This window comes from Trachemys scripta, chromosome 2, assembly GCF_013100865.1.
Source record: "Trachemys scripta elegans isolate TJP31775 chromosome 2, CAS_Tse_1.0, whole genome shotgun sequence".
Taxonomy (NCBI): domain Eukaryota; kingdom Metazoa; phylum Chordata; order Testudines; family Emydidae; genus Trachemys; species Trachemys scripta.
In genome coordinates, this window is record NC_048299.1 from 61,363,499 (window position 1) to 61,391,137 (window position 27,639).

Here is a 27,639-nt window from a genome sequence, read left to right on the forward strand (position 1 = left end):
ACTTGAATAGGGTGAAGAGAGGGAGGTGAGGTGAGGCTGTGATCTGAGATACAGCTAGCCATCTAATTCTCCTGCACGGGCACATACCAAGGATCACAACTGCGCTCTCATTCAACAATTTAAAAGCAAGAGCTTTATTAGCTAGATAAATAACTTTTAACTTCTCAGCAACTTCGGGTCTTAACTGTAATGCATCTGGTGACTCAGGCCAGACTTTAAAAAGGGAGAGACACTGGTTGAGGTAAATTTTCAAAGCACTAAATAGAGTTTTAGCCAGGAAGCTCCCTTTACTGCTTTGAAATTTCACAAGTGCACTTTAGTGAGTGACTCTTTCCAGGAAGCAACAAGATTACAAAAGTAAATCCATACCCCAATGCCCAGAATCTTGCAAAATATTTATTTTTAATAATTCCAAATTATTGACAAAATGAAATGAATGATGATCAAGTGATTAAAAAGCCTGGAGCCTTTTAAAGAGAATGAAAATGAAGTGACTCATTTCAGGCCTTCCCCACTTACTATCCCCTAAAAAGAGACTGTAGAGCAAGCACATACTAATAGTAAACAACAACAAAACTTTGCACATGTTATACACAGTACCTTTCATTTGAGAACATCAGAGTGCTTTCAGTTCCTTTAAGTAGCTCTCACAACACCTTGGAGAATTAGGAACTATTACAACATATCCATTTTATTGATGGGAAAATCAAGTCAGAGAGGTAACATGATTTAATGATTTGCATATGGTCTAGACACAAATCAGTGGGAGAAACGGGAAAGGAATACAAAATACTTGACTCCTAGTCCCTTGCTGTAACTACTTCATTGGAAGGTGCAATTCCCAGATTGGGTAGACATCCATGCACTAACTCTGCTCAAGCTAACGTGTTAAAAATAAAAGTGTGGCCACAGCAGCATGGGTTAGCTACTCGAGTACAACCCTGTCAAAGATCCTAGGTACATTCGTGGGTGGCTAACCCAAGCCACTGCCCGTGCCACTACAGCCACACTGCTATTTTTAGTGCACTAGCTGGAGCAGAGCTAGTGCATACATGTCTATTCTAACTGGGAATTACAGCAGTGTAGACACACTCCTAAATAACAACACCTCACAGAGAACTGTTTAATAATTCACCCATATAAATTAGACTTCAGTCATGTAATTACAAAAGCTGATAATCACGCCCTGATTCTACACATGCAGGCAGACCCTTACCCCTGAAGAGAAAATTTCTGAAATCAAAAAGGCTCCTTATGGGCTCAGTGGTTTGCATGTCTGGCTCAAACTGCAGTATTAGTCCATTAATTGGTAGGACCCTTTTACCTCCACTGCTTTTAGTTTCTACATGTTCACTACATTTTCTCATAGAAATGGTGTGTCTTTACCAAGACTTATGCTAGCCGACATGCCAAATACATGCTAGCTTTAAAAAGGCTTCTCTTGCCAGCTGCAAATGAAGTGACATTATAGATTTTTTTAAAAAAAGCATACCAGTTTGCAACCATCTCCAACTAGTCATTTTGATTAAACCAAATATATTCTGTTATAGACATTTTAACACAGAATATTTTAAAACACTTGTTTTGTACAATATAGGTCTTAACATAAAAGGTTTAATTCTCAGCCCAGGGTATCAAGATGATCAGACATCCAGTAAACTATGTAAATATTTTCAGAAGTTAGCAAACATGCAGTATAAAATTGTAAATAAAGTAAGAAGTGTGTAGGTATGTGCACTGTTCTGGTATATATAGTATGCACATATATTGCTGACAGTCAGGGCAAACCATAGGGGGTCATATTTACAACTGAAAAAAATGCTTACCTGTTAATGTAACTTAGAGCAACATATGTTGGCTGCTGTAGTTCTTGTTTCTCTAACACACGTGGGTCTGTATCTGTAATAAAAATACAAGTATGAATTTGCTATATTTGCACTGAAATATAGGAGTCTATAAGCAACATATCTGAAGAAAAATGTCAAGTACCGTAGCTAAACCCCTTCTTAGAATAAGCTCAGTGCAGCACAATCATTTGTTCATTCATTCATAAACAACAAGATATTGCATTACTTTTCAATGGAATTCCAATCAACAGTGATATAATTTCCATCTGTCATACAAACTTCATAATCCCTCTCATAAATATTAGTTTTCATTGCTTACAGTAACAATGTTGGCATCGTTTCCATGGTTTACACTGTTAAAAATGAAATAGAGTCAAGAATTAAAGATTTCTTTTAAGACATTTCTAAAGTTGATCAAAAAAAACTGTGACACTTTACAAAGGGAGCAGTTTTCACAAACAGCTATCTGTTGAGGTTCATCACCTATTTACCTCTGCACACACAAATTCTGCTTCTTCTCCTACCCTAGGTGTGTTATTTTCTAACTCTCTCAATCAGAAATGCACATGAAAATACACATGTAGCAAAATATATGCCCAGCAGAGGATTGCCCTTCAGAAGCACAGAAGCAAGCATTCGTCAATTCCCACTAACACTGACTTTACAGTTCAAGAATGAACTGTACCTGGTTTTATGCACTAGTCTTGTTCAATTCAACTTTGCTTTTATCTAAACAAAGAAGCAGTCTTAGTCCATGTTGCTGAAAAGAAGAAGAAAGAGCACACACATTTTTAAAAAACAAAAAAGTACTTTTTAAAAAAAAAATAGGATAATCTTGATTTTAAAAATGGAGTTTGGTCTCGTGTTCCAATAGAGCCCCTTTAGAAATTAAAAACAAGAAAGGTTTTAAAAAGCTTCTAGCACAAAAAGGTGTATCATGCATATGAACGTTACTATGCTGTCATCATCACAAACTGTATGTATGTCTTTAACAGCAATTCTATGGACAACTTATGTTTCCTAACTATGAAGAATGCAGACTGTTTTACTAAATAGCTCTCTATAGTACTGCTGGTATCCATCTTTCATTTCTCACTGCAAAGAATATCGTCAACACACGCTTGCAATATTCTAAACTGAACCTATTTTCTCCACACAACTTTAAGCTATGTTATTTTTCAAAAGTTCATTTCCCTAATATTGTCATATGTACTTTTGAGCTAGTCAGCAGCATCTGTATTCTATTTAAAAACATTCCAGTAATAATCTTAGGCCCCAGTTCTTTAGCCCTACTCAGGTAAAACTTCTATCAAAAGGAATAGTAGTTTTTGACTGAGGAGCACAAGATGATTCAACTCTCGGTTCTAGTCAATTAACATTTTGTTTAATGAGTGCAGTCACTCCTGGGCTGCCATAAAGCTTAAGAATAATTCAAAAAGACTTCCCCCGGCCACCCAGATTTGTTCCATGGCAACTCAGACTCTAAGTTTGACAACATACTTCACCACCACGCCCATACAGAGATGGAAACTTACAATGACAATATATTTGATTGAGCAGGTTCAGAGAACAGTCACATATACATACATAGTGTCAAGCAGATCAACAACCCATAGCCAATTACTTTTAACAGGAAACAGACCTTTTCTTATGTCTGAAAAGCAGTTGCAGACTACAGAGATTACAGCGATCACCAACACACAGTGTGCTGGACTGCTCTAACTGAAGATATAAGATAACTGATTTGTCACTATGTTATCTTTATGCTCCACTCAACCAGGAATGGCAGGCTCAAACACAAAAAGATCTCTTTTATGTGCCTTTGCATTACTGTGAGACTGCCATTCATTTAGCAAGCCAAGCACACAACCTGCGTCATGATGAACTCTGTTAGATTTACATCTTTGTGGTTCAAGGTCTACCATGGGACTGCCTTCATGCAGAATGTCTGCAGAGCATTATCCCCCGTCGGGGTCATCCTAAAACTGCTTCAACCCAAGTTTAGGCATCTGTGGCTAAATGACTGCAGCTTCCCTAATCCAGTTCTTAACTTGGATTAACCTTCATCAACAATGAACAGTTTCTGTGACTGAATGAGGCGACTTTGGGGCTGGTTTGAGTCAGAGCACTACATGTGTACGTGGGAGAGAGGGGCTAAGGGAAAAACTTTATAGTGGAGTGTCCACCACCTATTTGCTTTATGGGAGCAGCTCCTCCTAGCACTGACTGAAGATAAGAAAGCCCACATGACATTCATCTTGATATGTCAGAACACAGTACGGGAAACTGTTTACCTAGCATCTGCGCACAGGACAGATCAAAACTGAACCCTCAGATCACTGTCTGTAGCATTCTTGTAGCATCTTTTATTGGATCAACTTCTGGTGGTGAAACAGTCAAGCTTTCGAGCTACACAGAGCTTCTATTCACAAATGGTCTAGGAACAGGTAGCAAAGGTCATATTATTATAGTATCAAATTGATTTCAAAATGTCCTCAGTGAATGATTTTTGGTTTGCTTATCATTTGGTAAATACACTTCACACAGAGTGCTGTGTTGGGCAGCTATACAAGTCATGGGATATTCCTTCTGTTCTCTGGTTGGATGACATACATAACTCACCAAAAAAGCAAATGATATATATTGTGAAATTGGTAATTAGTTTAAAAACTGCTTTTACATTTGCACTTCTAAAGCTTGAGACCTTGAATGTATGCAGAAAGAAAACACAAAAGGGTAGTAAAGATGCTCAAGCTGAAATTCACTTTCAAATTTAAAGTTCCAAAAATGTTTTCCACTAGACGAATGAAAACCACATTTGCTTTTCTAAATATTTATTTGTACCTATAATAATGTAACTTACTTGCACTTAGCACATCTTATCAGAGACTCTCCAAGCACAATTATTCATTGGCTTTTGGGGTGGAGCTTTAAAGCTTTAAAGGAGGGTGAAGCTGTGGGAGCAGCAGAAGCTGTTGCTGCTGTCTTCTGAGCTTTTGGCTAATTTCTTCTCTGTTTCACTCCTCCGAACAGCTTTCACTCCAGCCTCACAGTACTGGTTCTGCAAGACTACAACTAACTATTTTCCCACCTCTCCTGCCTTTGTTCCAGCAACATGGGAAGACAAGACAAGACACAATGGGAGTAGTTGAATAAGGCTGCAATTTTTTTCACTTAACATATCTGGGGAATACTCGGCAATAAATCATATGGTGCAGGTTCTTAACTGCTTCCATTTATTTGGGGGAGGGCTGCCATCCACCCTCTCCTTTCCCAACCTGGGCACAGCCAGCCCATTGCTGAGACCCCATCGTTCTCCCCTCATATGCAGGTTCAGAGGGATGGGAAAAACAGGGAGGGAGGACTGTCTCCCTGCTGTACCAGATGTTAGGAACCCCAACCCCCTTCTTCCAGCTACCTTAGGGGATGCCTCCCCTAAATCCACTTCCAACTCCTGTTTATCAGGGAACTGTATCCCTCTGTAACGAGTAGCCACAAAGGGTACCTGCCACACTTGATATTCACTAAGTTGCAACATCTTGACCTAACCTCCTTATCTACCTCACCAGGTCCCTGACCTGTGAAAAAACCTACCCCGCCTCAGCCAGTCTAGCAGTGAAGGACAAATGCCTTATCAGCCCTAAAGAAAAAAGGAGACTAGTGCAAGACCACAGCAGATCACAAAATCCAGTCCTACTTAATCCCATGGTTGGGAGGGTGCTGCTGATTGATGAGAGAGAGATCCCTCTAGAGTACATTGGATATAAATATCCTCCCACGGTGAGTTGGTGCCCGCACCTTGTCTGGTCACGCCTTGTTCTCCTTTGGGCTCCACTCAGGTAAGTCTGTCCCGCTTTCCTCTGCCTTGTAATGCAGCAGGGATCATGAAAGGAGCCCTGTTCTGTTTTTCCCACTGCCCAGACAAAGAATCACCACATGCAGTTGTGGTAAGCACTATTATGTCATAGGGCTGGTCTTGTCATAGGGCTGGTCTTCACTACTGGGGAGATCGACACTGCTCCAATCAATGCAGTGGGTGTCGATTTAGTGGGTCTAGTGAAGACCCGCTAAATCAACAGCAGAGTCTCCAGTCGACCACCGTACTCCACCTTTCAGAGAGGAGTAAGGTAAGTCGACCAGAGAACGTCTCCCATCCAGGCAGCACAGTGAAGACACGGGGGTAAGTCGACCTAAGATACATCAACTCCAGCTACGTTATTCATGTAGCTGGAGTAGCGTAACTTAGGTCGACATACCCCGGTAGTGAAGACAAGCCCATAGTCTTGAACCCTATTAGCTATTTACTCATTCCTTGCCCAACTTCCTCTCCATGCCCATACCAGTACCCTTTCCCTTCAACATCCCTTCCTCTCATGCTCCCTTCACACATCTCATTTTCATTTCTTTATCTCCCTTTCTCTCCTCCCACTTTCCCACCAATTTCTCATTCCCCCCTAAAATTGTCAATGCAGTTATTGAATGAGATAAAATAAAAAACATTATATAGATGTGTATAAACACCAGTCAACATTTGCACATGACAAACCTAAGGTATCCCATGAATTTTTACTCTACTAAACCTTGTAGTTACTTCCCCATTCCCTCTGACTTTTAGTGTGCTCTTTGTTATTGTGCCCTGCTTTAACTACAGATAGTGTCTATTTTATTTTATATTTCTATCCATTTAGTGGATGGCACTAGCAGACTTTGGTGCATATAATGAATATATGCTATTATTTAGTAGTAATTATTAATTAAAAACTATTTTTTACCTAAGTCAGCTGTGAATTATTATACACATTTTACAGCTGGATAAACTGAGGTACAAAGAGATTAACTGTCCTACTCAAGATTAAAGAGCAAGTTAGTGGCAATGCCTGGCATCAAAGCCATAAGCCCTGACTCCAAGTCCCCTGCTCTCTTTCACTCTCTCTTCCCAAAGGCATTCACACAGATATTTCACATTGTTTTCTAAATATCATCCATTTGAATAACCAACATATATATTGCCCAAAGTTAAATTAATAGTTCGGATACCTGTGTTTGCGATACTGTATAGATTGTACTTGTGGCGTGACAGGAAAAATATTACACACGCTCAAATGGTAAAACAGATCTGTGTAGTCTCAAAAAGAAATATAATTATATTTCTATGTATATAAATGGCCATATATATATAATGGCTATATAAAAATGCTCTGTCAATGTTTCCTTAAGTACCTGCAGGTTAGTACTCTTAGTACAAAGTTGCCTAAACAGTTTTCGATGGGACACCTATAAAGTTAAATGTATTTGCAGGTGTCAAATCTTCAATATATCTCACTGCAAGCATCCACAAATCAGTACACACAAAAAGCTGCAGGAATTGATCAGTTGTTGGTCTGCACAAGTATCACTTTAACCACTTGCTTCCTGAGTTATTAGTGTGTGGTACTAATGACTCACTATTTTACTGCTTTCATTAATTATATAGTGAAGCTCTTTAGATCCAGTAGAACAAAGCTTCACTTCCCAACTGCAAAATATATAAGCCACCTTCATTATTTCTTTTCTCTCACACAATGCAATATGCATCACTGAATATTTTATAGCATCAGGAGAGCAGCAATAATCAGTTTTTGTAGCACTGCTCTTTACTCGACAGTTCTCTTTCTCTCTCACACATCCCCCCTACAGTACTAGGTTTTCTAATCAACAGTTCTAACAAGGGAACTTCTTCACTTCACTTCATATTGCATTGTTACTCTGCCTGTACACAGCTTTGCTATAAGAGATGGAACATAACACTAATTAAAACAAAACAAAACATACAGCTACCCAGATGCTACCCTGCTTTGTTTGGTTATGCCACCGTTAAAACTTGAACATTGACTAAAACAGTCATGAGATGATCAACTTCAGTAAATAATAGGATGTAAACACTTACATTTTTCATGCCAATATGCCATGCTTTAAACTGGCAAGGAGACAAGAAGTGTCAGCATTTAACTAATCTGGTCTTCCAAGACTGTAAATAAACTATACTGCACCATCTTTATATGGGCTGATGTAGAAAGCAAAGCTTTTTCAGTGGAGCATATTATAAAAAATGAATCACTGATTACAGCACCAAGTTCCAATGTTACACCCAAACACAGTCTACGGTGTTCTTTTAAAACTCAAGAAGCAACTTCGTTTCAATAAGTGAAACAAACAAAAATCCAAAAGCTCACCCTGCCACATTGTTTAAATATAATTTTCACTAATGCCAATTATATCTTTTTCTTTCACATGAACATTTTAGCATAAAAAATGCTATTATCGTTACTAATTTTATGTCCATTTACTATTCTTAAATACAGAGTCCGTTTTAATCAGGTATACACTGGATAAAGATCAAACAGTTTTGATAAGAAAATTTAATAAAGTTTATAAAAAAATATTTAAAAAAATAAGCCACAGTGACAACTGGCTTTATTCTCCACAGCCTTTTACCATTTGTAATTATTGACACTGATGTAAGAGGGGTGAAAAACACTATCTACATTACAATGGTGGCATTTTACACCCACTTTGCATTCCTTTCTAACACAAAGCAAGGCAGTAAAGAATTAGACACAATTGTTAGCAGTGAACTGAATAGCAGCAGTCCACTGAGCCAGAGTCTTTCACCTCTAGATCCCAGGTTCAAATCCAGCCTACATTGTTATCTGAACACTTTTTAAGAGGCCTTTAAAATGAGTTGATAGTCTTAATCCAGTTCCTGGTATCAGGTGTCCTTATTACAAAACTATGACTAGTTCTAGTACTATTTGTGTTAAGTCTCAGAAAAAAGACTAATGGCTGAATGTGGTGAAGACTGAACTATTCTTTCACTTCAGAGAGGTAGTCTTTCCAGAGCAGGGTTGAGTATACTGTCAGACCAGTGGTGAGAAAGCTTGCACTGCCAGGGCCTATGTTGTACCAGTTTTGCATTAGCAGATGACCTTAAGCAAAGATCATCGAAGTTGGGTGCCTAAAGTGAGGCACATAAATCCATATTCAGGTGCAAAGTAAGTTGCCCGATTTTCAAAGGTGCTTATCATCTGTAACTCTTATTGACTTCAGTGGAGATGCATCTACTGCGTGTCTTTGAAAAAAAAAAAAATCAGGCCACTCATTTTGGCCCCTAATATTAAGTTTCAAAACTGAGTCTTTTATCTCCAGAGCCAATCGTTCCATCCCATTACATGAGCACTAAATTCACAACAACAGAATCACAAAATATTTTCAGGATTTTTAGAATAACTATTTCTCTGTTTCTAATAAATCTTAGAGAATGTGGACATTTCCCCAATATTTACAAAAGAAAAAAGTAAAAATCCTGGGTGCAATTTTCAAAAATACCTAAATAATGGAAACACTGACTTTCAATGGGACCTGTGCTCCTAAGTCACTTAGGGACTTATGAAAATCAGCTCCCTAACATAAAATCAAAACAAACACACAACATACTATTATAGATTCTCAAAGGTCCCCAAATTCCCCATTAACATCATTTGAAGAACATTCATGCACATATTACCACCTACACACCACCCAGCATCAGACTGTTGTATTTAACTTGGTATTTCACTTCACCTTAAAAACTGGCTGCTACAAACCAGCTCAGCTCATTAATTATAACTACCCTTCCCTAGACACTAGCTTACTTCAAGTAATGTAGGCCAAAAAAAAAATTTTTTTCAGCTCAAAATAAAAGTCAACATTTTTTATACAGTGACAACATCTGAGAAACAAGAACCCTTCCCTGTTGTGTCATAGGAAAATATATAGTTTCTTGATGGATACTGCAAAGGTATATGTCAATTCAATGAACATATGCAGAAGCAAATCTATGATCCATTCTTATATCAACAGCATAATTAATGAACAATACAATCTCCCTCCCTCTGCCTGTCTTTTTTTATTTATACTGTAAGCTCTCGGGCAGGGACTGGCTAAGCCTTCTCTACATGGAAATTTTAAGATGAATTAAATAATTTTCGGAAGTTAAAATACCTTAGTTAAAGCCCATTTAGCTCCTATATGGATGCTCTCATTCTGAAATAAGTGGCTTTAGTTGGCTTCAGCTTAACCCATGTCTTCAGTACAGGAACTATAGTGACATAGCCATACCACTGTAGCTATGCAGTGTAACTCCATTGTGTAGAAACAGCTTACAGCAAGAGAAGGGGTTTTTCTGTTGCTGTAGGAACACCACCTCTCCAAGTGACAGTAGCTTCCGTAGACTTAACTGCGCCTACACTAGGGGTTAAATCCGCATAGCTACAATGGGCAGGGATGTGGATTTTTCACTCCCCCTACATTTTAAGTGTAGGCCACCCCACAATCTCAAACCGAGGTCACTTTACTTTTGAACGAGAACATCGAGGTAGGGGTTTAATGTGCTTAAGCCTTTAACTAATCTACGTTAACTTCACAGCTTTAGTTAATTCATCTTAACTTGCCAGAGTGTCCCCATTCAGACATGTTCTTACTATGTTTCTACAGACCCCAGCACAATAGAGTTCTGACTGAAGCCTCTAGATGCTAATGTAATACAAAATCCTTGTTAACGATTCCATGCTTACTGGTGGCTCAGCAACAAAACTGACCAGCTCACTTGGCATTTTCTGATTTTTATACGTAAAAACAGAATAAAAGAAATAAAACAAAACAGAAGATTTATGAATCTTATCAGTTAACATCTATTTGATTTATTTGTGGCAATACATAATAAAATCAGACATCAGAAACATTACAGTGATTCTTAAGCTGCTGACAACACTTGGACGTACTATGAAAAAAATCATCAGGTAAAATTATGGATTTTATGATTATTTTAAATCTTTCAAGATCATGCTTTTAGCTTAATTATAATTGGCCATACTGCTCCTTGGGTTTGAACAATGTAACTAAAAGTAACCTTTGGAGCTGTCATGTCAAACAGGCAATTAAAGTGAAAAATGAGAGTGTGCATAACTTTCCAGCACTGTCTATTATATATAAATAACACTACATACAAACAAGGGCAAGACAGTGGGATTCAACCCAAACATTTATCAGCTCAGTCACATCTTCATTTGTTTGCTTTAAAAATGCACTTTCCTGTCATTTTCTGGTCCTATAACTGTGGTGTTCTGCTGCCATGAAAAGAGTTCTTTATTTCCTATTTACAAGTTAAAAGGACTTTCCCTCCCACAGCACAAAAACCTTTGGGGGGTTAATTTGTATTTTGAAGTACAGTAGAATGCCATTAGTTGAACTTAGGCTGTAACAAATATGCTTGGATAACCACAGAATCATAGAAATGGAAGAGACTTTGAGAGGTCACTTAGTCCAGTCCCCTGCACTCGCGACAGGACTAATTATCTAGACCATCCCTGACAGGTGTTTGTCTAACCTGCTCTTAAAAAATCTCCAATGATGGAGATTCCACAACCTCGCTAGGCAATTTATTCCAGTGCTTAACCACCCTGACAATTAGGAATTTTTTCCTAATGTCCAACCTAAACCTCCCTTGCTGTAATTTAAGCCCTTTGCTTCCCATTCCTATCCTCAGAGGTTAAGAAAAACAATTTTTCTTCTTCCTCCTTGTAACAACGTTTTACACACTTGAAAACTGTTATATCCCCTCTCAGTCTTCTCTTTTCCGGACTAAACAAACCCAATTTTTTCAATCGTCCCTCATAGGTCATGTTTTCTAGACCTTTAATCATTTTTGTTCTTCTTCTCTGGGCTTTCTCCAATTTATCCACATCCTTCCTGAAATGTGGCGCCCAGAACTGGACACAATACTCCAGTTGAGGCCTAATCAGCGTGGAGTAGAGCAGAAGAATTACTTCTCGTTTCTTGCTTACAACACTCCTGCTAATACATCCTAGAATGATGTTCACTTTTTTTGCAACAGCATTATACTGTTGACTCATATTTATCTGTTGGTCCACTATGACCCCCAGATCCCTTTCCGCAATACTCCTTCCTAGCCAGTCATTAACCATGAGTTAATGGACAAGGGATCGTACTACTGATTTGTTTCTACATTTGCAAGAAATTTGAATAGTAGGGATTTGAGTTATCAGAATTTAATAGCAGTTGGTCACTTTAATTTGGGTTAGTACACCCCTCTTTTTATTACATCTTAGCATCTAAATACAGTGGTGATTGGTGACATGTATGCAAGTGCATATATATAAATACACACACACAACCCTGTATAAATACATACACAAATTACACACATGCACACACATCTTAGATAAATGGAAAAGAACACAAATCATGAAGAAAATCCCTATGTCTAAGAAGGTCCACAAACTTTATATGTAGTGGACATTGGTTCTACACTGGTGTACAGTAACTCCACTTTACTTACTCTTGATTTGCTCCAGTTTACACTCACTGGGCTTGAGTCACCTCTCATTTATAGAAAGAAAACAAACCCTATGATAATTTTTAATTTAAAAAGTAAAATACATAGGAAAATAAGCTTTAATAAAATAGCAGGGGGTGATTGTGATTTGTTAAGATAAGAGTATATGTTATGACTACAACTCCCTAGTAATATTCCCAGCATCTCATGTCTGAGATTATTATAATAGGATACTGCAAGCTATTTACTTACTATTTTCCACTCAAATAAAAGGTAATTGTTGGTAACTAGCTGCAAATATACATATGTCACATATTGATGTCTCATGATCTTTCAGATGTAGCTAGCTGCAAGCGCACTTCATATGCTATGATGATTTTCCACTTATGTTAATTAGTTTTTATTTGAAACCGATAATTATTGCTGTAACGCAAGGCAATAATTAATGGCTACTATGAGTGGGTAAAATATTCATTAATCAAGTCAACAGACAAGAGATCTGCAGAGTTGGAAAGGTCCTTACAGAAAAAGAGAAAAATGAATCTGCTGGGACTTTATTTGAAAAAAAAAAAAAAAATACAGGTTAAACCTATTCAATCATATAGAGTTCAAAAGGTTTAAATCTAATGTGCAACACAACCAATTAATGCTGATATATCAGATTATATTGGGGACTCACATCAAACTCCACAACTGTATTCTTGTATAGGTGTGGCAGGAAACTACTTTTATTAAAATCACCAAGCTTCACATATAAACACAAACAGATTAAACAGGCCATAAAGACTAATGTACCCAAAATGAAAAAAAATGAAGCTCCCAGATTATTTTTAAGAAGTCAAACACATAATTTCAGGCTATTGTGTTATCCCATAATAAAACTGCATCTAGTTTTCTTGCTTTCTCTTCTGAAACAAATATGTATCCACAAGCCTCTCTTTTTATCCCATTTGGAGACAAGTTCTCTGGGTGTCTGGGCCAGAGGACTTCTACTTTCCCTACCCTGTCAATTCCCCTATCCCCACAAACATACATTTCCCCCACCTTCTAAGGCCCTACACCATGCCCAAGCATCTTTCCAACTTACAAACACAAAGCATCAGTTTTGGGCACTGGTCTTGTTGACAGATTGCTCTGCTACCACTGGACAGCTGGCCCTGCTTAAACAAAGCCCAGTCCTGCCAACAGATTTGTGTGGGTAGACCCCTGCACCCTTGCAGAACCCCACATAATTCAGTGGGAGTCTACCCAAGCAGAGCCAGAGGGAGGACAGGAGCCAAAAATGGTTTTCATACAACTCTGACCATCTCTATCCTTGATCTACAAATTTCTTGCCATGTATCATTTGTGTTTTTCTTAGTTGTTAAAATGAAGCATGAAAGAGAGAGGAGAGCACAGAATAAGTCAAACAGTTGTTATTAAAATGAGTATCAGGACTCTCAGTCTAGGAAAAACAATTTTTAAAACCCTTCATTTCTGGTTTTTAACAATTTTTACCAAAATTTTTCCAGGTTACATAAAAGCTATCATTCGATTTTTACTAATTTTTCACCTGAATTTTGGACCACTCAAGTACATGAAAATAACAATTTTGTTAAACAAATGAAATACATTACGTTAGGTAGACGTGTTTATGTTAACAATAAATTAGTTTAAGTGTATATGCGAGACTGTTAAGGTAAGGCAATATAGTGGAAGATACATCACATATGCACGTGTGTGCATGCCTGTGTATGTTCTGTTAATACACAGTTCATGAAATACCACGGCATAAACTGCTTTTACTTGCAATACTTATACTTTTCTCTGTTTGCTTCTTTTTTTCACATCTTCCCATCCCCCAATATTAACGTGAACATTTACCCAGATTTTGCACCAATTTTCACATATTTTTACATTTTTGTAACAAACATTGAAATTCCTGGGACATTTTAAACAAAATACAAACCAAAAACGAAGGTCCTCACCAATTTTGCATAAAACAGGCAATTATTTCACCACAGTTGATCCTCGTATTAAAAAAAAAATACAAAATTTATAGGCTTTGGGTTTTTTAATTATTATTGCTCAACTATTCAAATGCTTGTCCTAACCTAGTTTTAATAATATCTCAAAAGTCTGGAATAAATAAAACTTAATATCATTTTAAGTAAAAGTTCAAAATATACCTCTTGACAGTTCTGATGTTTGAGGATTTAATTCCCAAAAATATTAATGATCTCCAGGAGTTAAAATAATGTAATTATATCCCAACTCCATGGCCAACTAAACCGCAAGCTGGACTTCAGTGGTACATATTTCATTTGCAATGTCATGAGATCTTCATTTTGGACTATCAACATAGCACTAAATTTTGATCGGTCATTGAAAACAGGCCACTTCTAATTTTGGCTTGCAGCACTGTAAAATGAACTGCTAAAGTCAGCTAATATTTCACATGTTAAATCTCTCCATCTTGCCCTGAATCAAAAACAGAAAGCTTCTTGACAGAAATTATTTACTGTACACAAACACATATGCTAACAAAAAAAGAGCCTTCAGTGCATTGGAAGAAAACTTAGTACATACTTTACTCTTGACTCACAAAAGTTGACATGGGAGCTAGACTACTGTAAGTGCTCTGCATGGTCTTGCTGGAAGCTCAGATTGGATTCCTAGTCCTGATTTCTCACTAGCAGGGGGTAGAAGTGCTGTGAACTCAGCATGCTCCTGTGAGGAGAGCCTTGCATCATGCCATACCAACCCCTCCAGCCAATGTAGGAACTGTATAGATGTACTCTGGAGAAGTCCCATCCAGAAAGATGGTGATTGTAATATGAGAAGGTAGGGAACAAAGAAAACTTTGTGTAAACCAAGCTGGATCTGTGGATGCCAATGCCAGTTTGGTCAGCAAGCTCGCTTAGACATGCTATATGCAAGTTTCCAATCACTGCACACATATTACTCTCATTCATAGCCAGAGAGGAATGTACTCCAATCATCTTTTAGTGGACCTAACCCTTTTGTAGGCCTGACTACATATTTTACCACAACCATGTCAGACCTGAGGCTAAACACAACTCCAAATCTGTCATCACAATTGCCCATTAAATTTGGAGATCCGAGTCTACTGCTGTAATAAATAAATAAACCAGTGACTTAATTCCAGGTCTTAATTTTTTTTTTAAGCAGCAAAAGATGCCAATAGAAACTCTTATGGTTTATTCATTCTGTACTGTTACATATTAAAAGAAATCCCTAGTTGTCAGAAAACAAAGAAATTAAGAACTGATTTAAGTTAGGCTATATTAAAAAAATACACATGCTGCAGTACCTGTTAAAAAGTTTCACTATTCATTCATTGGGACAGCAACTACCTTTTGCTAGTTAGAACAGATCTTCAAGTGGTGTAAATTGTTATACCTCCATTGAAATCAAGGGACAAGATCTGTCTCTGTGTTTGTAGAGCGCTTAGCAAAAGGTGGCCAGCTCTTTGAAAATGATGATGTTGGTTTTCTAGAATTTAAGCATCTTCGATACTGGTTCTTGAAATAGTAGACTCTCTCTCTCTCTCTCTCTGTGGATTTGTAAGAGGGGGAGGATATAGAGCCTTTCACTTTTAGGTTACCTGTTCAAGTCCAGCTCGTATCACTAGCAGCTGAAAATCATTACCATCTGGCAGCTCTTTGGTGTCGCTGTAAAATGATTTGGTGGTCTCAGGTCAGCTCCTAGCGGACAGGAGTTTACAGGGAAATTCCACCCCAGACCTTGATCAAAACTGGCACCCAGTCATTTGTATTCTCAGCAGAGAAGCCTGGATTGGATGGTGTTTTCGCTCTGAAAGCTCATCCCACCACATCAGCAATGAGACTCACCAGCGGAGAAGAGAAGTTTTCATTACCACTGTGCCTGCATTGCAGCTGATTGTTTTTTCAATAGGCAAATTTGGTTTCTGGAGCTGTCAATCAGCATTAAATCCACCCAAAATTATAATAAAAAAAATCAAATTGCATAAGATTTCTACATGAAGCGTTGGGGGGGGAAGGCAGAATTCAGGCCTCATTAGGAAAATGTTACAAACTCTTATCTGTCATGTCTAGCACACCCTGGCTGCAATGCTATTCTTGAAAGCTTCAATACCTAGACTGATCTGACTGTATCTCTCTGAAGGTTATTAATTAGAAGAAACTGCTTATGAATAAGGTCCTTACTGAAAGTTTAAAGAGATAATAGCATGCAGTTTGAGCTTCAAAATGTTGCATGTGTAGGTTTTTGTGAATGGTTTAATTTTAAAAAATGAAAGCTTTTGTTTTGGATTTAAAAATAGTCACTGCAAACTGCACAGCAAGCAATGCACATTTGCCTAGTGCACAAGAATCAGTGTTAGCGACTAGAAACAAAAATGAAGTGACTAGCCTACTTCATTGCACTAACCCAGGAAAATGCAGAAAGTAGAATAGCATAAATGATGAAAATTAAATTAGCTTTCTAAAATGTGCTCAGTTTTGGCACTCTAAAATGCTTTTGGTAATGCAGTTAAACACATTTGCTCAATAGTCCCTCTTACATATGTTTTAACTAGGAGTTATATAATCGTATATTAGAAGATCCTCAGGATCAAACATAAACACAAAAAACCCCATTGACAATGACTAGTCCCTTATGCTCAGGAAAGTCACTTTCAGGTTCATTCTGGGAATTTTCTTTCAGCCAGTGCTGATACCATACCGACACCTTGTGGTCAGCTTTATTATAACACTTAAAATATTCTACAGCTGCGGGGTGGGAGGAGGGAGAAGGGGGAGAAGCAGCCTATAATTTTACCTGAAAATGGTTTAGGCTGAAATTTTCAAAGGAGCCTAAAGGAGCTGTGTGTCCAAATCCCTCCAAAATTAAATAAGATGTGAGCACCTAAATCCCTTAGGGTTTTTTTTTAATCCTAGCCTTAAAAACTGTTGAACTTCTTAAAGGGAGAAAGTTAGTTTCAGCACAATTGCGGGAGGAACAATTATGCTTGGAGTTTTAGAACAGTAACATTGGGCTACCAGAACAGAAGTTGTGTCAGTATTTCCATTACAGGTCAACTATTTTAGGGATCTATAAGGTTCAAATTTGACACATTATTTCATCTCACTCCGATTTTCAGTTTTCTAAGTGAAGAAAAAATAATTAGAACTTTCTTATAGACATAGTTTATCCTTCCATAAAGTCACTGAATCATTGTTCATGTGAAATTGACAGGCTATTAGACTTTCACTCTCACAAGCACATGAAAATACCCAAAAGTACAAAGACCTGAATTATTCTACTTTTTAAATGAGCATGCTTTCCCTGGAAAGTCCAGCAGTCAGAGCACAGGATAGAGTCAGAAGACCTGGGATATATTGCGAACTCTGCCAGTGACTGGCTGTTTGACATTGTCATATAGAGGCCCTCAACCCAACCTCCATGTGTGTGCAAACAATTTTGTGAAGGATTTTTATACCCAATTTTAAATAGGGATTCAGGAATGCACATAGCAGTTGCATTTAGAGTCAGCCTTTTCTCTGTTGTGTATTGAGCTAAGAATGAAATGCTACCATAATTCTGAATTTCCATGCTTTTATAATTTTAAGTTAGAATCTAAAATATTACTGTAACGTGCTTGAATTTTCATATTTTAACTCCCACATTTCCTCTAGCTATTTGTTTTTCAAGCCACTCCTTCAATACAGAAGGCTATTAGCAATATTTTATTTTAGTCCTAATAAACTAATCAAAGCCAAACCAAAACATTCTCAACTAAACCAAGCCAAACTTTTGAAGTTTTATTATTTTTTTAAAAGGCTTGAAGGATAACTTGGAAATAGAAATATTTAGGGAAAAGCTTTTAACAAACAAACAAAAGTTTTAAAGTATATGTAGAATATTACACTTAAAAACTTATCAAGTTCCTTTAGCACTACCATATAGGTTTTTGAGGGTTAGCATATTCTCTATAGAAGAAATATGTAATGCTGTCATTGAGCACAATGCCCCCAGACTGACCATTAAATACTATGTTCAGGATAAACTGGAAAGAATTTCTCAATGTAATGATGGTGCTATAAAGTCATTATATTCATTATGACAATGATCACCTTGCTCACAGAAACACAACTGGAACACAGAACAGCTCACCAAGTCAATATTTATTGTAATTTACACAAAATTAAATTACAACAAAGTATAATTTATAAAATGTGTAATACACATCACTACCAATATGTACAATTAGACCACTATGAAGGATAACTTCTCCACGGAAAGACTGTAAAACCAATTATATCTGCTTCCTTAATTATCAAAAGGTAGTATCACATGAGCTGAAAGTCCTATATTCATTTATTTTTATAATTTATTAGAAGAAACATAAAAGCATTACCGATTTGGCACATAAACATTGCATTAGACACACCATTAACTGAAATGGATTTTTATACATTTGATACACGGCTCAGGCATAGGAAGGCATTTTGATTTATTTTTCACTGTCACACAAACTGAGCAAATCCCACTGAGGTTTTTGTCACTTAACATGTCGATGGTAAACAGACTCCAGCAAGACTGTAATAGAACTTCTCAGAAAGAACGTAAGACCTCAGTACAGAAATCCACCGTTTCACTGACAGGACAAGAGCATTTCGTGTAAATATATACCGTATTTTCCGGCGTATAAGACGACTGGGCGTATAAGACGACCCCCAACTTTTCCAGTTAAAATATAGAGTTTGGGATATACTCGCCGTATAAGACTACCCCTCTTCCAACGCACACCAAAAAAAAATTAAAAAAACATCAGATTTGATTTCAATATGGTAATTTTAATTCAAATGCTTATGACATGCAGGTACTTAGCAGGAAAACTGTCACTTATAAACATAAGGCTGTTTGACATCAAACATGTAAACATAAAACAGTGCAAGTGGATTAAACTTTTCCTAATTCACTCTAAAGCTGAAAGGAAGGATAAGACAATAAACCCATGGGAGCTGCCATGCTGTTTGTTTTCTAAGCTGTCAACCAAACTGGAACTGATGATGATAGGAGGAAGATAACAAACAAGAGAGAGAGAGCAAGTGCCGGGCAAGTCCCTGGCGAGTTAGCAACGCCCATCATAACTGCAAGCTACGGTATTTTTACAGGTTTTGCTGGCGTGACAGTTTCCCTTTAAAAGCCTTCAAAATCCTCCTGTTCGTCATCTGATATCATAAGTACATCAATGACATCTTGTGATACATTTGTAAGGCAGTCATCGTATGGATCGAATTCCGTATCAGATGGTGTGGTCTCAGCTTCGGCTTCCTCTTCATCTTGCCACAAGTAGTCGTCCTCCATACCATCTAATGAATTTGATATGCCACACTTCTTGAAAGACTTGATTACTGTTTCTGCATCAATATCATTCCAGGCTTTTATGACAAACTTGCACAAAACATCCAACTGTGGAGCACGCATGTTTCCTCCTTTTGTGAATGACTTTTCGCCGCTAACCATCCATTCATTCCACCGTTCTTGAATGCGATCTTTAAATGGCTTGTTTAGGCACACATCCAGTGGCTGTACCAACGATGTCAATCCTGCAGGAATAACTGCCGCATCTGTGTTTAGTCTTGCAAGCATTTGCTTGGTGCTGGGAGTTAAATGAGCCCTGAACATATCCCACACCAGTAGACTACATTTTTGAATAAGTCCACCTGGTCGCCTTCTCCATACATTATCAAGCCATAGCTTTACCCCTTCTTCATCCATCCAGCCTTTTTCATTCACATGTACAAAACAACCAACAGGGAACTTGAATTTCGGCATTGTTTTTCTTCTAAAAATAATCATTGGTCTCAGTTTGGCGCCATCAGCTGTGCATCCTAGTACCACTGTAAAACTGGACTTCTCATGTCCTGTTGTTTTAATTAAAATTGTTTTTTCACCTTTTTGATGGACAGTTTTATTTCCAACCATATCAAAATTCATTGGAGTTTCATCCATATTTCCAATACTACTTAACGCATAGCCATGTTTAGTGCGCTGTTGTATTACGTATCGATGGAAACTATTTACTTTGCTATCAAGATCTGCAGGTAATTTTGGGGCAATTTTCATCTTTTGCCTCAGTATCATATTATGCCTTCCCATGAATCTAGTACACCAGGATACAGTGGCCTTAAATCTGTTGCTGTGATCTGGGTTAGATTTGGCCCACTGAAGTGCAAACAAATGTATTTTATTTCGTGTCACTACATAACCGTTTTGGCGATGCTCATTCACCATGTCTGCTACATGTTTTTCGAGTTCTGGCCAATGTGGAGTGCCTCTTCTTAATGCACACTTACCCCTTGGCATACTCTTTAATGCTTTTTCATTTGCTTTCCAGTCCCGAACCATCTTTTCTGTTACTCCATATTGTCTTGCAGCAGCGCAGTTATTATGTTCCATGGCAAAGTTTACAACTTTAAGTTTGAAACTGGCTTCATATTTCTTTCTTCTTGCTGGTGGAGCCATGATGGGGTTTTGACTGTTGGACATTTGTATACTGTACTGTATGTACTGGTGCTATACTGTATGAACAGGTACAGATACTGGTGCTGTACTGTATGTACCTACCACTTACACCTTCCCGGTGAGGCGCCCCCTCACCTCGTCATCGGGCGGGGATGCGGCCGCGGCCGTTTTTGAGCTCCCCCCACCATATGCGGCGACCGCAGATTCTCCAGTCCGGCTTGGAAGTTTCAGCACCCGCCCTATAAGACGACACCCGGCGTATAAGACGACCCCTGACTTTTGAGAAGATTTTCCTGGGTTAAAAAGTAGTCTTATACGCCAGAAAATACAGTAGTTCTTCACAACTGCACTCTCTTCTGTTTAAAAGGCTATAGACTTGTTTTTTGACAGAATCTACATGTCATGCCACAGTCCTGACACACAGATTAATTTACATGTTATTTTAAGGAAACTAATATGAATTTTGGGAGATATGAGACATTAAAGTCACCAGTGAGCATGGTTCACCCACTGTTCCTTAAGCATTTTGGCTGCCTCTACAGGCATAATGCCCCTGGGCACCTCTACTTAAGTGAAGCAATCTACAACTTCCCTACCTGAGAGCCCGGTTTTCATTCCTTTTATATTCTTTCCCTAAGATTAAGGCTACAGGTATGATTACCTCTTGCTCTGCCGAGAGTGTTATTGATCTGCAGAGGGGAGCACACAGATGCCTGCTAACCTCTGTATTACAGTGGCTCTGTAGCCTTTCACTATAGTCATTAGACTTTCTAATAATTTTGATAAGATGATGAAGAGTATCTTCTATGGGGGAAAAAAACTGATGTGGGCAGTGTGAACTGAGAGACCTATAACAAGAGCTTAAACAAACTTTCTAAGTGGGAAACTAGCAGAGTGTTTGGGTATGAACTGAAAATGAGAAGTTCTGAAGCCCTATGAGACAGTAAAAGCCGTATGTAGTTCCAAGATTCCTTTGCCAGCCCCAGTCCAGAAGCCAGAAAAATAAACAGAATAATTTACAAAAATATTTTAATAGGTTAATTTTTTTATTTTTTTATTTTTAGAAAGAAACATATCCAAAGATTACTCTCTTCAGTTGGAACCTGTTGATGCCAAGCGCTAATTTAAAAAGTGCAATAGTACTTTTCTGTAGGGTAACACACATTAATGCTAGGCAGTTAAAATCAAGGCCCACAATTTGGCTGAATCATAAAATCTTCATCCACCACTTACCACATGTTTTCCTCTGCATCAGCTCAGAAACTGGGCTCACTACTCCAAGTAGGGTATTGCTCTTGCTTCCCACCTTCTTCTGAGTACACATGTATCTCCTTTTCCATTACATAATTTAAAAAAAAATCTTTTAAGTGAATTCAATGCTGGTGAAATGTACCAGACTGACAGCTGCAGAATCTGAAGCCTTATGATTTATTCACAGAACAAACACAATACTGGCAGTGCCACTCCAAGCTTTCCTACCAATGCCACATATTGGGGGACTATGGATGTCTGCTAGAAAGAGAACAGTTCATTCTCCACATCCATTCAATTCTAGACCTCTTTACTGAGACTACCAGCATGGATTTCAACTGATGTGTTTTGCAGTCCGGACACCTGTCCAATTGGAACAAAGTCAGATTATCAGTTCATTTCATAGAGACCCCTGAATAGATATCAGACATGGTAATGGATTTTGGTCATTCCCGTTATGAAAGCATTGATGAACTGGAAGAAGCTCCTATGAGTTCTTTGTTAAAGATCTGGCCACTGAGACCTATGAATGGGAATTTCAGCTGGTTTGATTTTTAGTTGTAGTTTTCTGTTTTTAGGTCTGTTTGTAGTTTCTTTCCTTTCCTGAATTGACCACTCAGTCCACAACCAGAAAGGATCCACTTCTGATTTGGACAATCACCCGATAGCCGGAGGCCCTAGAATACACCTGCCTGCCACCACTGCTCCTGCAAGCAGCAACTGCCCAATAGGGGAGCAATAAGAGGGGTATCTATAAGATGCTTCATAAGAGATTCAGGCCAGGAGTGGGAAAGAAGGACTAGATCATTAGGGCAGTGTGAAGAAGATGAAATTGATTGGGTATTTTTTTACCCAGGTAACATTGCAAAGTATCACTGGCTGATACTAAAACTTTGGCAGCATACCACCGGGTAAGAGAGTTTGGTTACTGATCCACTCAGCCGCCTTTTCTCATTCCTATTTAAAATAACTACAACAAGAATACAGATAAATCAATTAAAAAAAGATTCCGAAGGCGATTTTGGGTCAAATTTCCAAGAGCAAAGTACAGACGTCTGAAGAAGGATGTCCTTGTAGTTAAGACACTGGACTGGGCCTAGGAGCTCTGGGTTCAATTTACAGCTCTGCCACAGCCTTCCTATGTGATTTTGGTCAAGTAATTTCTCTGTGCCTTAGTTCCCATCAGTAAAGCAAGAAGAATAATTCTTTCTATCCTCTCACCCTATTTAACTTTTTAAGTTCTTCAGGGCACTGATTGTCTCTTACTGTGTGTATCTGTGTGTACAGACACTGTATCTGTTTTGTACAGCCTTGTGATACTAGGGAGAAGTGACGATGTGGACACCTGAATTTCTGTATTCACAGAACTGCCACCACTCTCGGGGTGTGAGCTCTGATAGCGGAAGGAGATTACATGAATCCAGTCATCTCAGCCAATGCATTTTGAGTTGAAGGTGTCTTTTTTTTTTTTGCTGTCTTCCCTCCTCCCTCCCCATAGATGATATAGCATGACCACCACCACCACCACCTTGGTGCATTACAGATACATTTTGCTTGTCCTTTGGGAGTGCCATAGCTTTTTTAATGAGTGCAAAAGTTTTGGAAGTATTTTTTCCAGCAATTTGCGAAACATGAGAATTTATTTGAGAAATGAAGCTGAGGTTCTTCATTGTCTATACCAGAAGCACAGAACTGAAGATCTAATAAGAAGGTCACTAGTTCAGTAACTCACCTAGTGGAGGAAACAGCCATGAGAAAAGACACTACTGCAGATAGCAAAAAAAGTGAGAGGTCTGTTTGAACAAATGTTGTGCATTTGTATTTGGAAGTGAGCTGCAATCCCAAGGAGATTTATGCAGCTATTGTGCAACAATCAGTTTGGCTGTTTGTAGAAAGCACATGTCTGGCCCTGCTCTAGATGACTCCTACAAACTTTTTCCATGGGCAGACTATTCCTTATTTATCCACTAATGGGTTCTTACCCTTTCCTCTGAAGCACCGGTATTGGTGATCATCAGAGACCCAATATGAGACATATGTTAATTGACTGCCTAATCACAGACTTTAAGCCCACTAGCTAGAGTCTGATGTCTATTTATACTCTGCCACAGTGCCAATCATAGAACTCCTAGTGGAGTTGTGGGAGATCTTAGAGTCATAGGTTTAGAAGAGACTGCAAGTGTCATCTAGTCTAACCCCCGTATCTTAATGCAGTGGAGTGGAAGAATTTGGTATGTAGTAGTGCCACCTACCCTGCGGTCTGGCTTCAATCCAGCCGCTGCCTCAATTTTGCCCCACTCCCGACCTTCCAACCTGGTTTTGTTACTTCAGTGACTTGACTCTCTGGCCAAGTCATAAAAGACAAAATTCACCCCTTCCAGAGTATCCAAGTCCAAGTCCCCCCCTAGTCTCAAGATGGGAATAGACATTCCTTCCTGAGGGTCTGTTTTGTCTCATCTTCCAACTCTCTGCCTTTCCCCACTGCTGGGGCCAGCCTCTCCTTCCTGAGGGTCTGTCTTCTCTTCAAACTTCTGACATTCTTCAGCCTGCCTTCTGGATTTGGCTCTCAGGTGTTCCCAGGCTCTGTACAGTCTCTCATCTCAGTCCTTTCTGGATTCCTTTGAGTTTCAACCTGTTCTCTACCAATTCCCAGGGCTTCCTACTTGGAATCTCCCTTCTCTCCATTTAGCTCTCCCCAGACTTCTGTGTTATCTCCACCCCAGAAGGCATAGTTTAACCACATGACCTGCCTGTAACATGACCTTACTTATTTTCTTCACCTGGGGAGGTGAGCTAAGTGTGTCAGAGATGAGATTGGACCCATCTCTCCTTAAAGAGACAGTCACAATGTGACAGGGTATAAAGATCAAACAAATAAATGTTTGTCGTAGTCAGATTGGATTTGGCTCTTTTAGAGTAGGTACACTCTAAGATTTCAACATACAGTGTTTCACTGCAATTAGATAACTTCTATGTCTATCTGTCCATGCCTCCTCTGGATTAGAAATGTGAGCAATCCCAAAGCAAACTCAGTGAAATACTGTACATCTGCTGGTGACAGACAGAATCTTAAGATTAACAGTACTTAGAAAGATCTTCCCTTAGACAAGTGGAATGTGTAGAAGAAAAAAGGCCAACGCTATTTGTCTACATTACTGCCAGCAGAGTAAAGACTGTCAAGCTTTGAGGCGCAACATTGTAAATAGGCTGCAAGAGAGACTCTCAAGTATTTATAGAACGCTATTCAGCACCATATCCAAACACTAAGTCAGCCATGGATGCCATGAGCTAACAAAAGAGAAGGATCCAATGTGAAAGGCAGAAAATAATATATTTATAAAAAAAAAAAAGGCCTTGGATTATATACACTGTCATGCTCCTGGCACAAAATCTGGCTGAAACACAGCAGATAATTTTATAAGCCTGGAGAAGGCACTGAAGAAATACAAACAGATCAATGAATGCCAACAGTGAGAAATAAACAGTTTCAACTGCTTCATGCAACTAGAATCACACTGTAGCCAGATTCGTTGCCAAGATGAAGACTTGGAAAGCTTCTGTCAGACTATTTCCAGTTACAGTGCTTTATGAAAACACAGGAGATACGGTGTGCCTTGATGAGAAAAAACAGTGTATATATAGGCTCATCATCCTTGACCAAAAAGCACGAAAGTAAGTAGTAGTTGTTATGGATATGTCTCCATAAGTAATGGGTGTTATTGTGTTCAAGCTTCAGTTTTCATGTATTTTGTACTGGGGAAAAGGGGAGATTTACATTTTATGCTATAAACTTTTCTGTATTCTTGCACTGGCTGTCTGAAAAAAAAATAACTTTCAACTTAAAATCATTCTTTGATTCTTTAAAATGTAAGATGAGGATATCAAATGTACTAAAATTAATTAACTGGTTTTGCAAAATGCATTCCTGATCATTTTAAACCATTTTGCTTGTTAAAAAGTTTAGGGTCTATTCTCATTTTGACATAATAACTAGTAGCAGCAGTAGGCATTATGGGGTTGCCAGGTGTCTGGTTTTCAATCGGAACACCTGATCGAAAAGGGACTCTGGCGGCTCTGGTCAGCACTGCTGACAGGGTCATTAAAAGTCCAGTTGGCAGGGCTGGCAGACTCCCTACCTGGCTACATGCGGCTCCCCAGAAGCAGCGACATGTCCCTCGGCTCCTAGGTGGAGAGGCAGCCACAGGGGCTCCACGTGCTGCCCCTGCCCCAAGCACCAGCTCTGCAGCTCCTATTAGCTGGGAACCATGGCCAATGGGAGTTGCAGGGGTGGCCCCTGCAGGCGCTGACAGTGCGCAGAGCACACTGGCCCCTCCAGCTAAGAGCTGAGGGACAAGTTGCTGCTTCTGGGGAGCCATCTGAGTTAAGCGCCGCCCGGAGCCCGCACCCCGTCCTGCATTCAAACCCCCTGCCCCAGCCTCCTCCTGCACTCAAACTCCCTCCCAAAGCCTGTATCCCACATCCTCTCCCGCACTCCAACCCCCTGCCCCTGCCCCAGCCCTAGCCCTAGCCCTAGCGTTGCCAATTTTGGTTGGATATATTCCTGGAGATTTCATCACATGACATAATCTTTAATTCCTGAAAACTTCAGGCCAATCCTGCAGGGTTGGCAACCCTACTGAGCCTCTGCCCACACCCAAACTGCCTCCCAGAGCCCGCACCCCCTCCCATACTCCAACCCCCTGGCCCAGCTCGGCTGCCCGGAGCCTGCTCCCCTGCACCCCAACCCCAGCCCTGAGCCTCCTCCCGCACCCAAACTCCCTTCTGGAGTCCGCTCTAATTCTGAGAGTATGAATTAAACTCAGAAAAGTAAGTAAATCAGAAATGAAGTCAAGTCTCTATCATTTACTCCCTGTGATTTCTGGAGATTTCAATCTGGTACAATTACTACCACTCTCTGACTTTAGTGTTCTTCAGTACCTCTGACCTACAGAACGAATTACAGAAAACGTATCTGTGCAGACTTTCATGCCTTTCCCATCATATGTTTTCATAGCAGAGTGAGGATATTTAACCATGTAAATTCACTTTATGGCATGTTTATATAAACCACAATGGCACAGCTAAATCGCTATACATTGCTTTGAAAATTGTCTCTTTGTCATGTTGTTTTTCTTCTGTTATTGCTGTTTTCTGTCTAGCTTGAGGGGGGATGAAGGGTGCTCAATATTATGTAAAAGAAAATAAAACAGAAAATAAAGATCCAGGAACTGGATGGATGTTTACAGAACATAGCTGTTCCTGGGAATTTAAACAATTATTAAAACAGACTTGTTTTGTACTTCATATCCTCTTGTACCTGGCATACATTTAGAAAGAAGAAGTGGTTTGATTCTACAACCTTTCCTCATATGAGCTAGTTTCATGGCTTCAGTAAGACTATCTGACATGAGGAAAAGCTAAAGAATTGGGCCCACAATCTCTACCCTAAGATCAGATAATTTAGACAGACAGACACAACCCATAAGAAAGCAATACGGACAGAAGAAGGGAAAGTGAGGGTTGGGCAAACTGGTTTATGTTAGGATTTGAATGCTATTTGTTCTTGGAAGTCCTGTGGGGAATAAGTTAATCTAATTCTTTTGGGCAATGGTATAGCAACAGCATTAGTGTCAGAAGAATAAGCAGGGAGGATAAAACACCCCTTTCAAGTGT

At 38.9% G+C, this 27,639-nt stretch overlaps 1 protein-coding gene across 1 annotated transcript in view; it reads right to left on the reverse strand.

The window, feature by feature from the left end:
* Positions 1 to 27,639, reverse strand: part of JAZF1 (JAZF zinc finger 1) — a 284,073-nt gene that overhangs the window by 144,468 nt on the left and 111,966 nt on the right. The window contains exon 2 of the mRNA XM_034760695.1: positions 1,827 to 1,899. Within this exon, the coding sequence (XP_034616586.1) occupies positions 1,827 to 1,899 (73 nt within the window). The remainder of the gene's footprint in view (positions 1 to 1,826; positions 1,900 to 27,639) is intronic.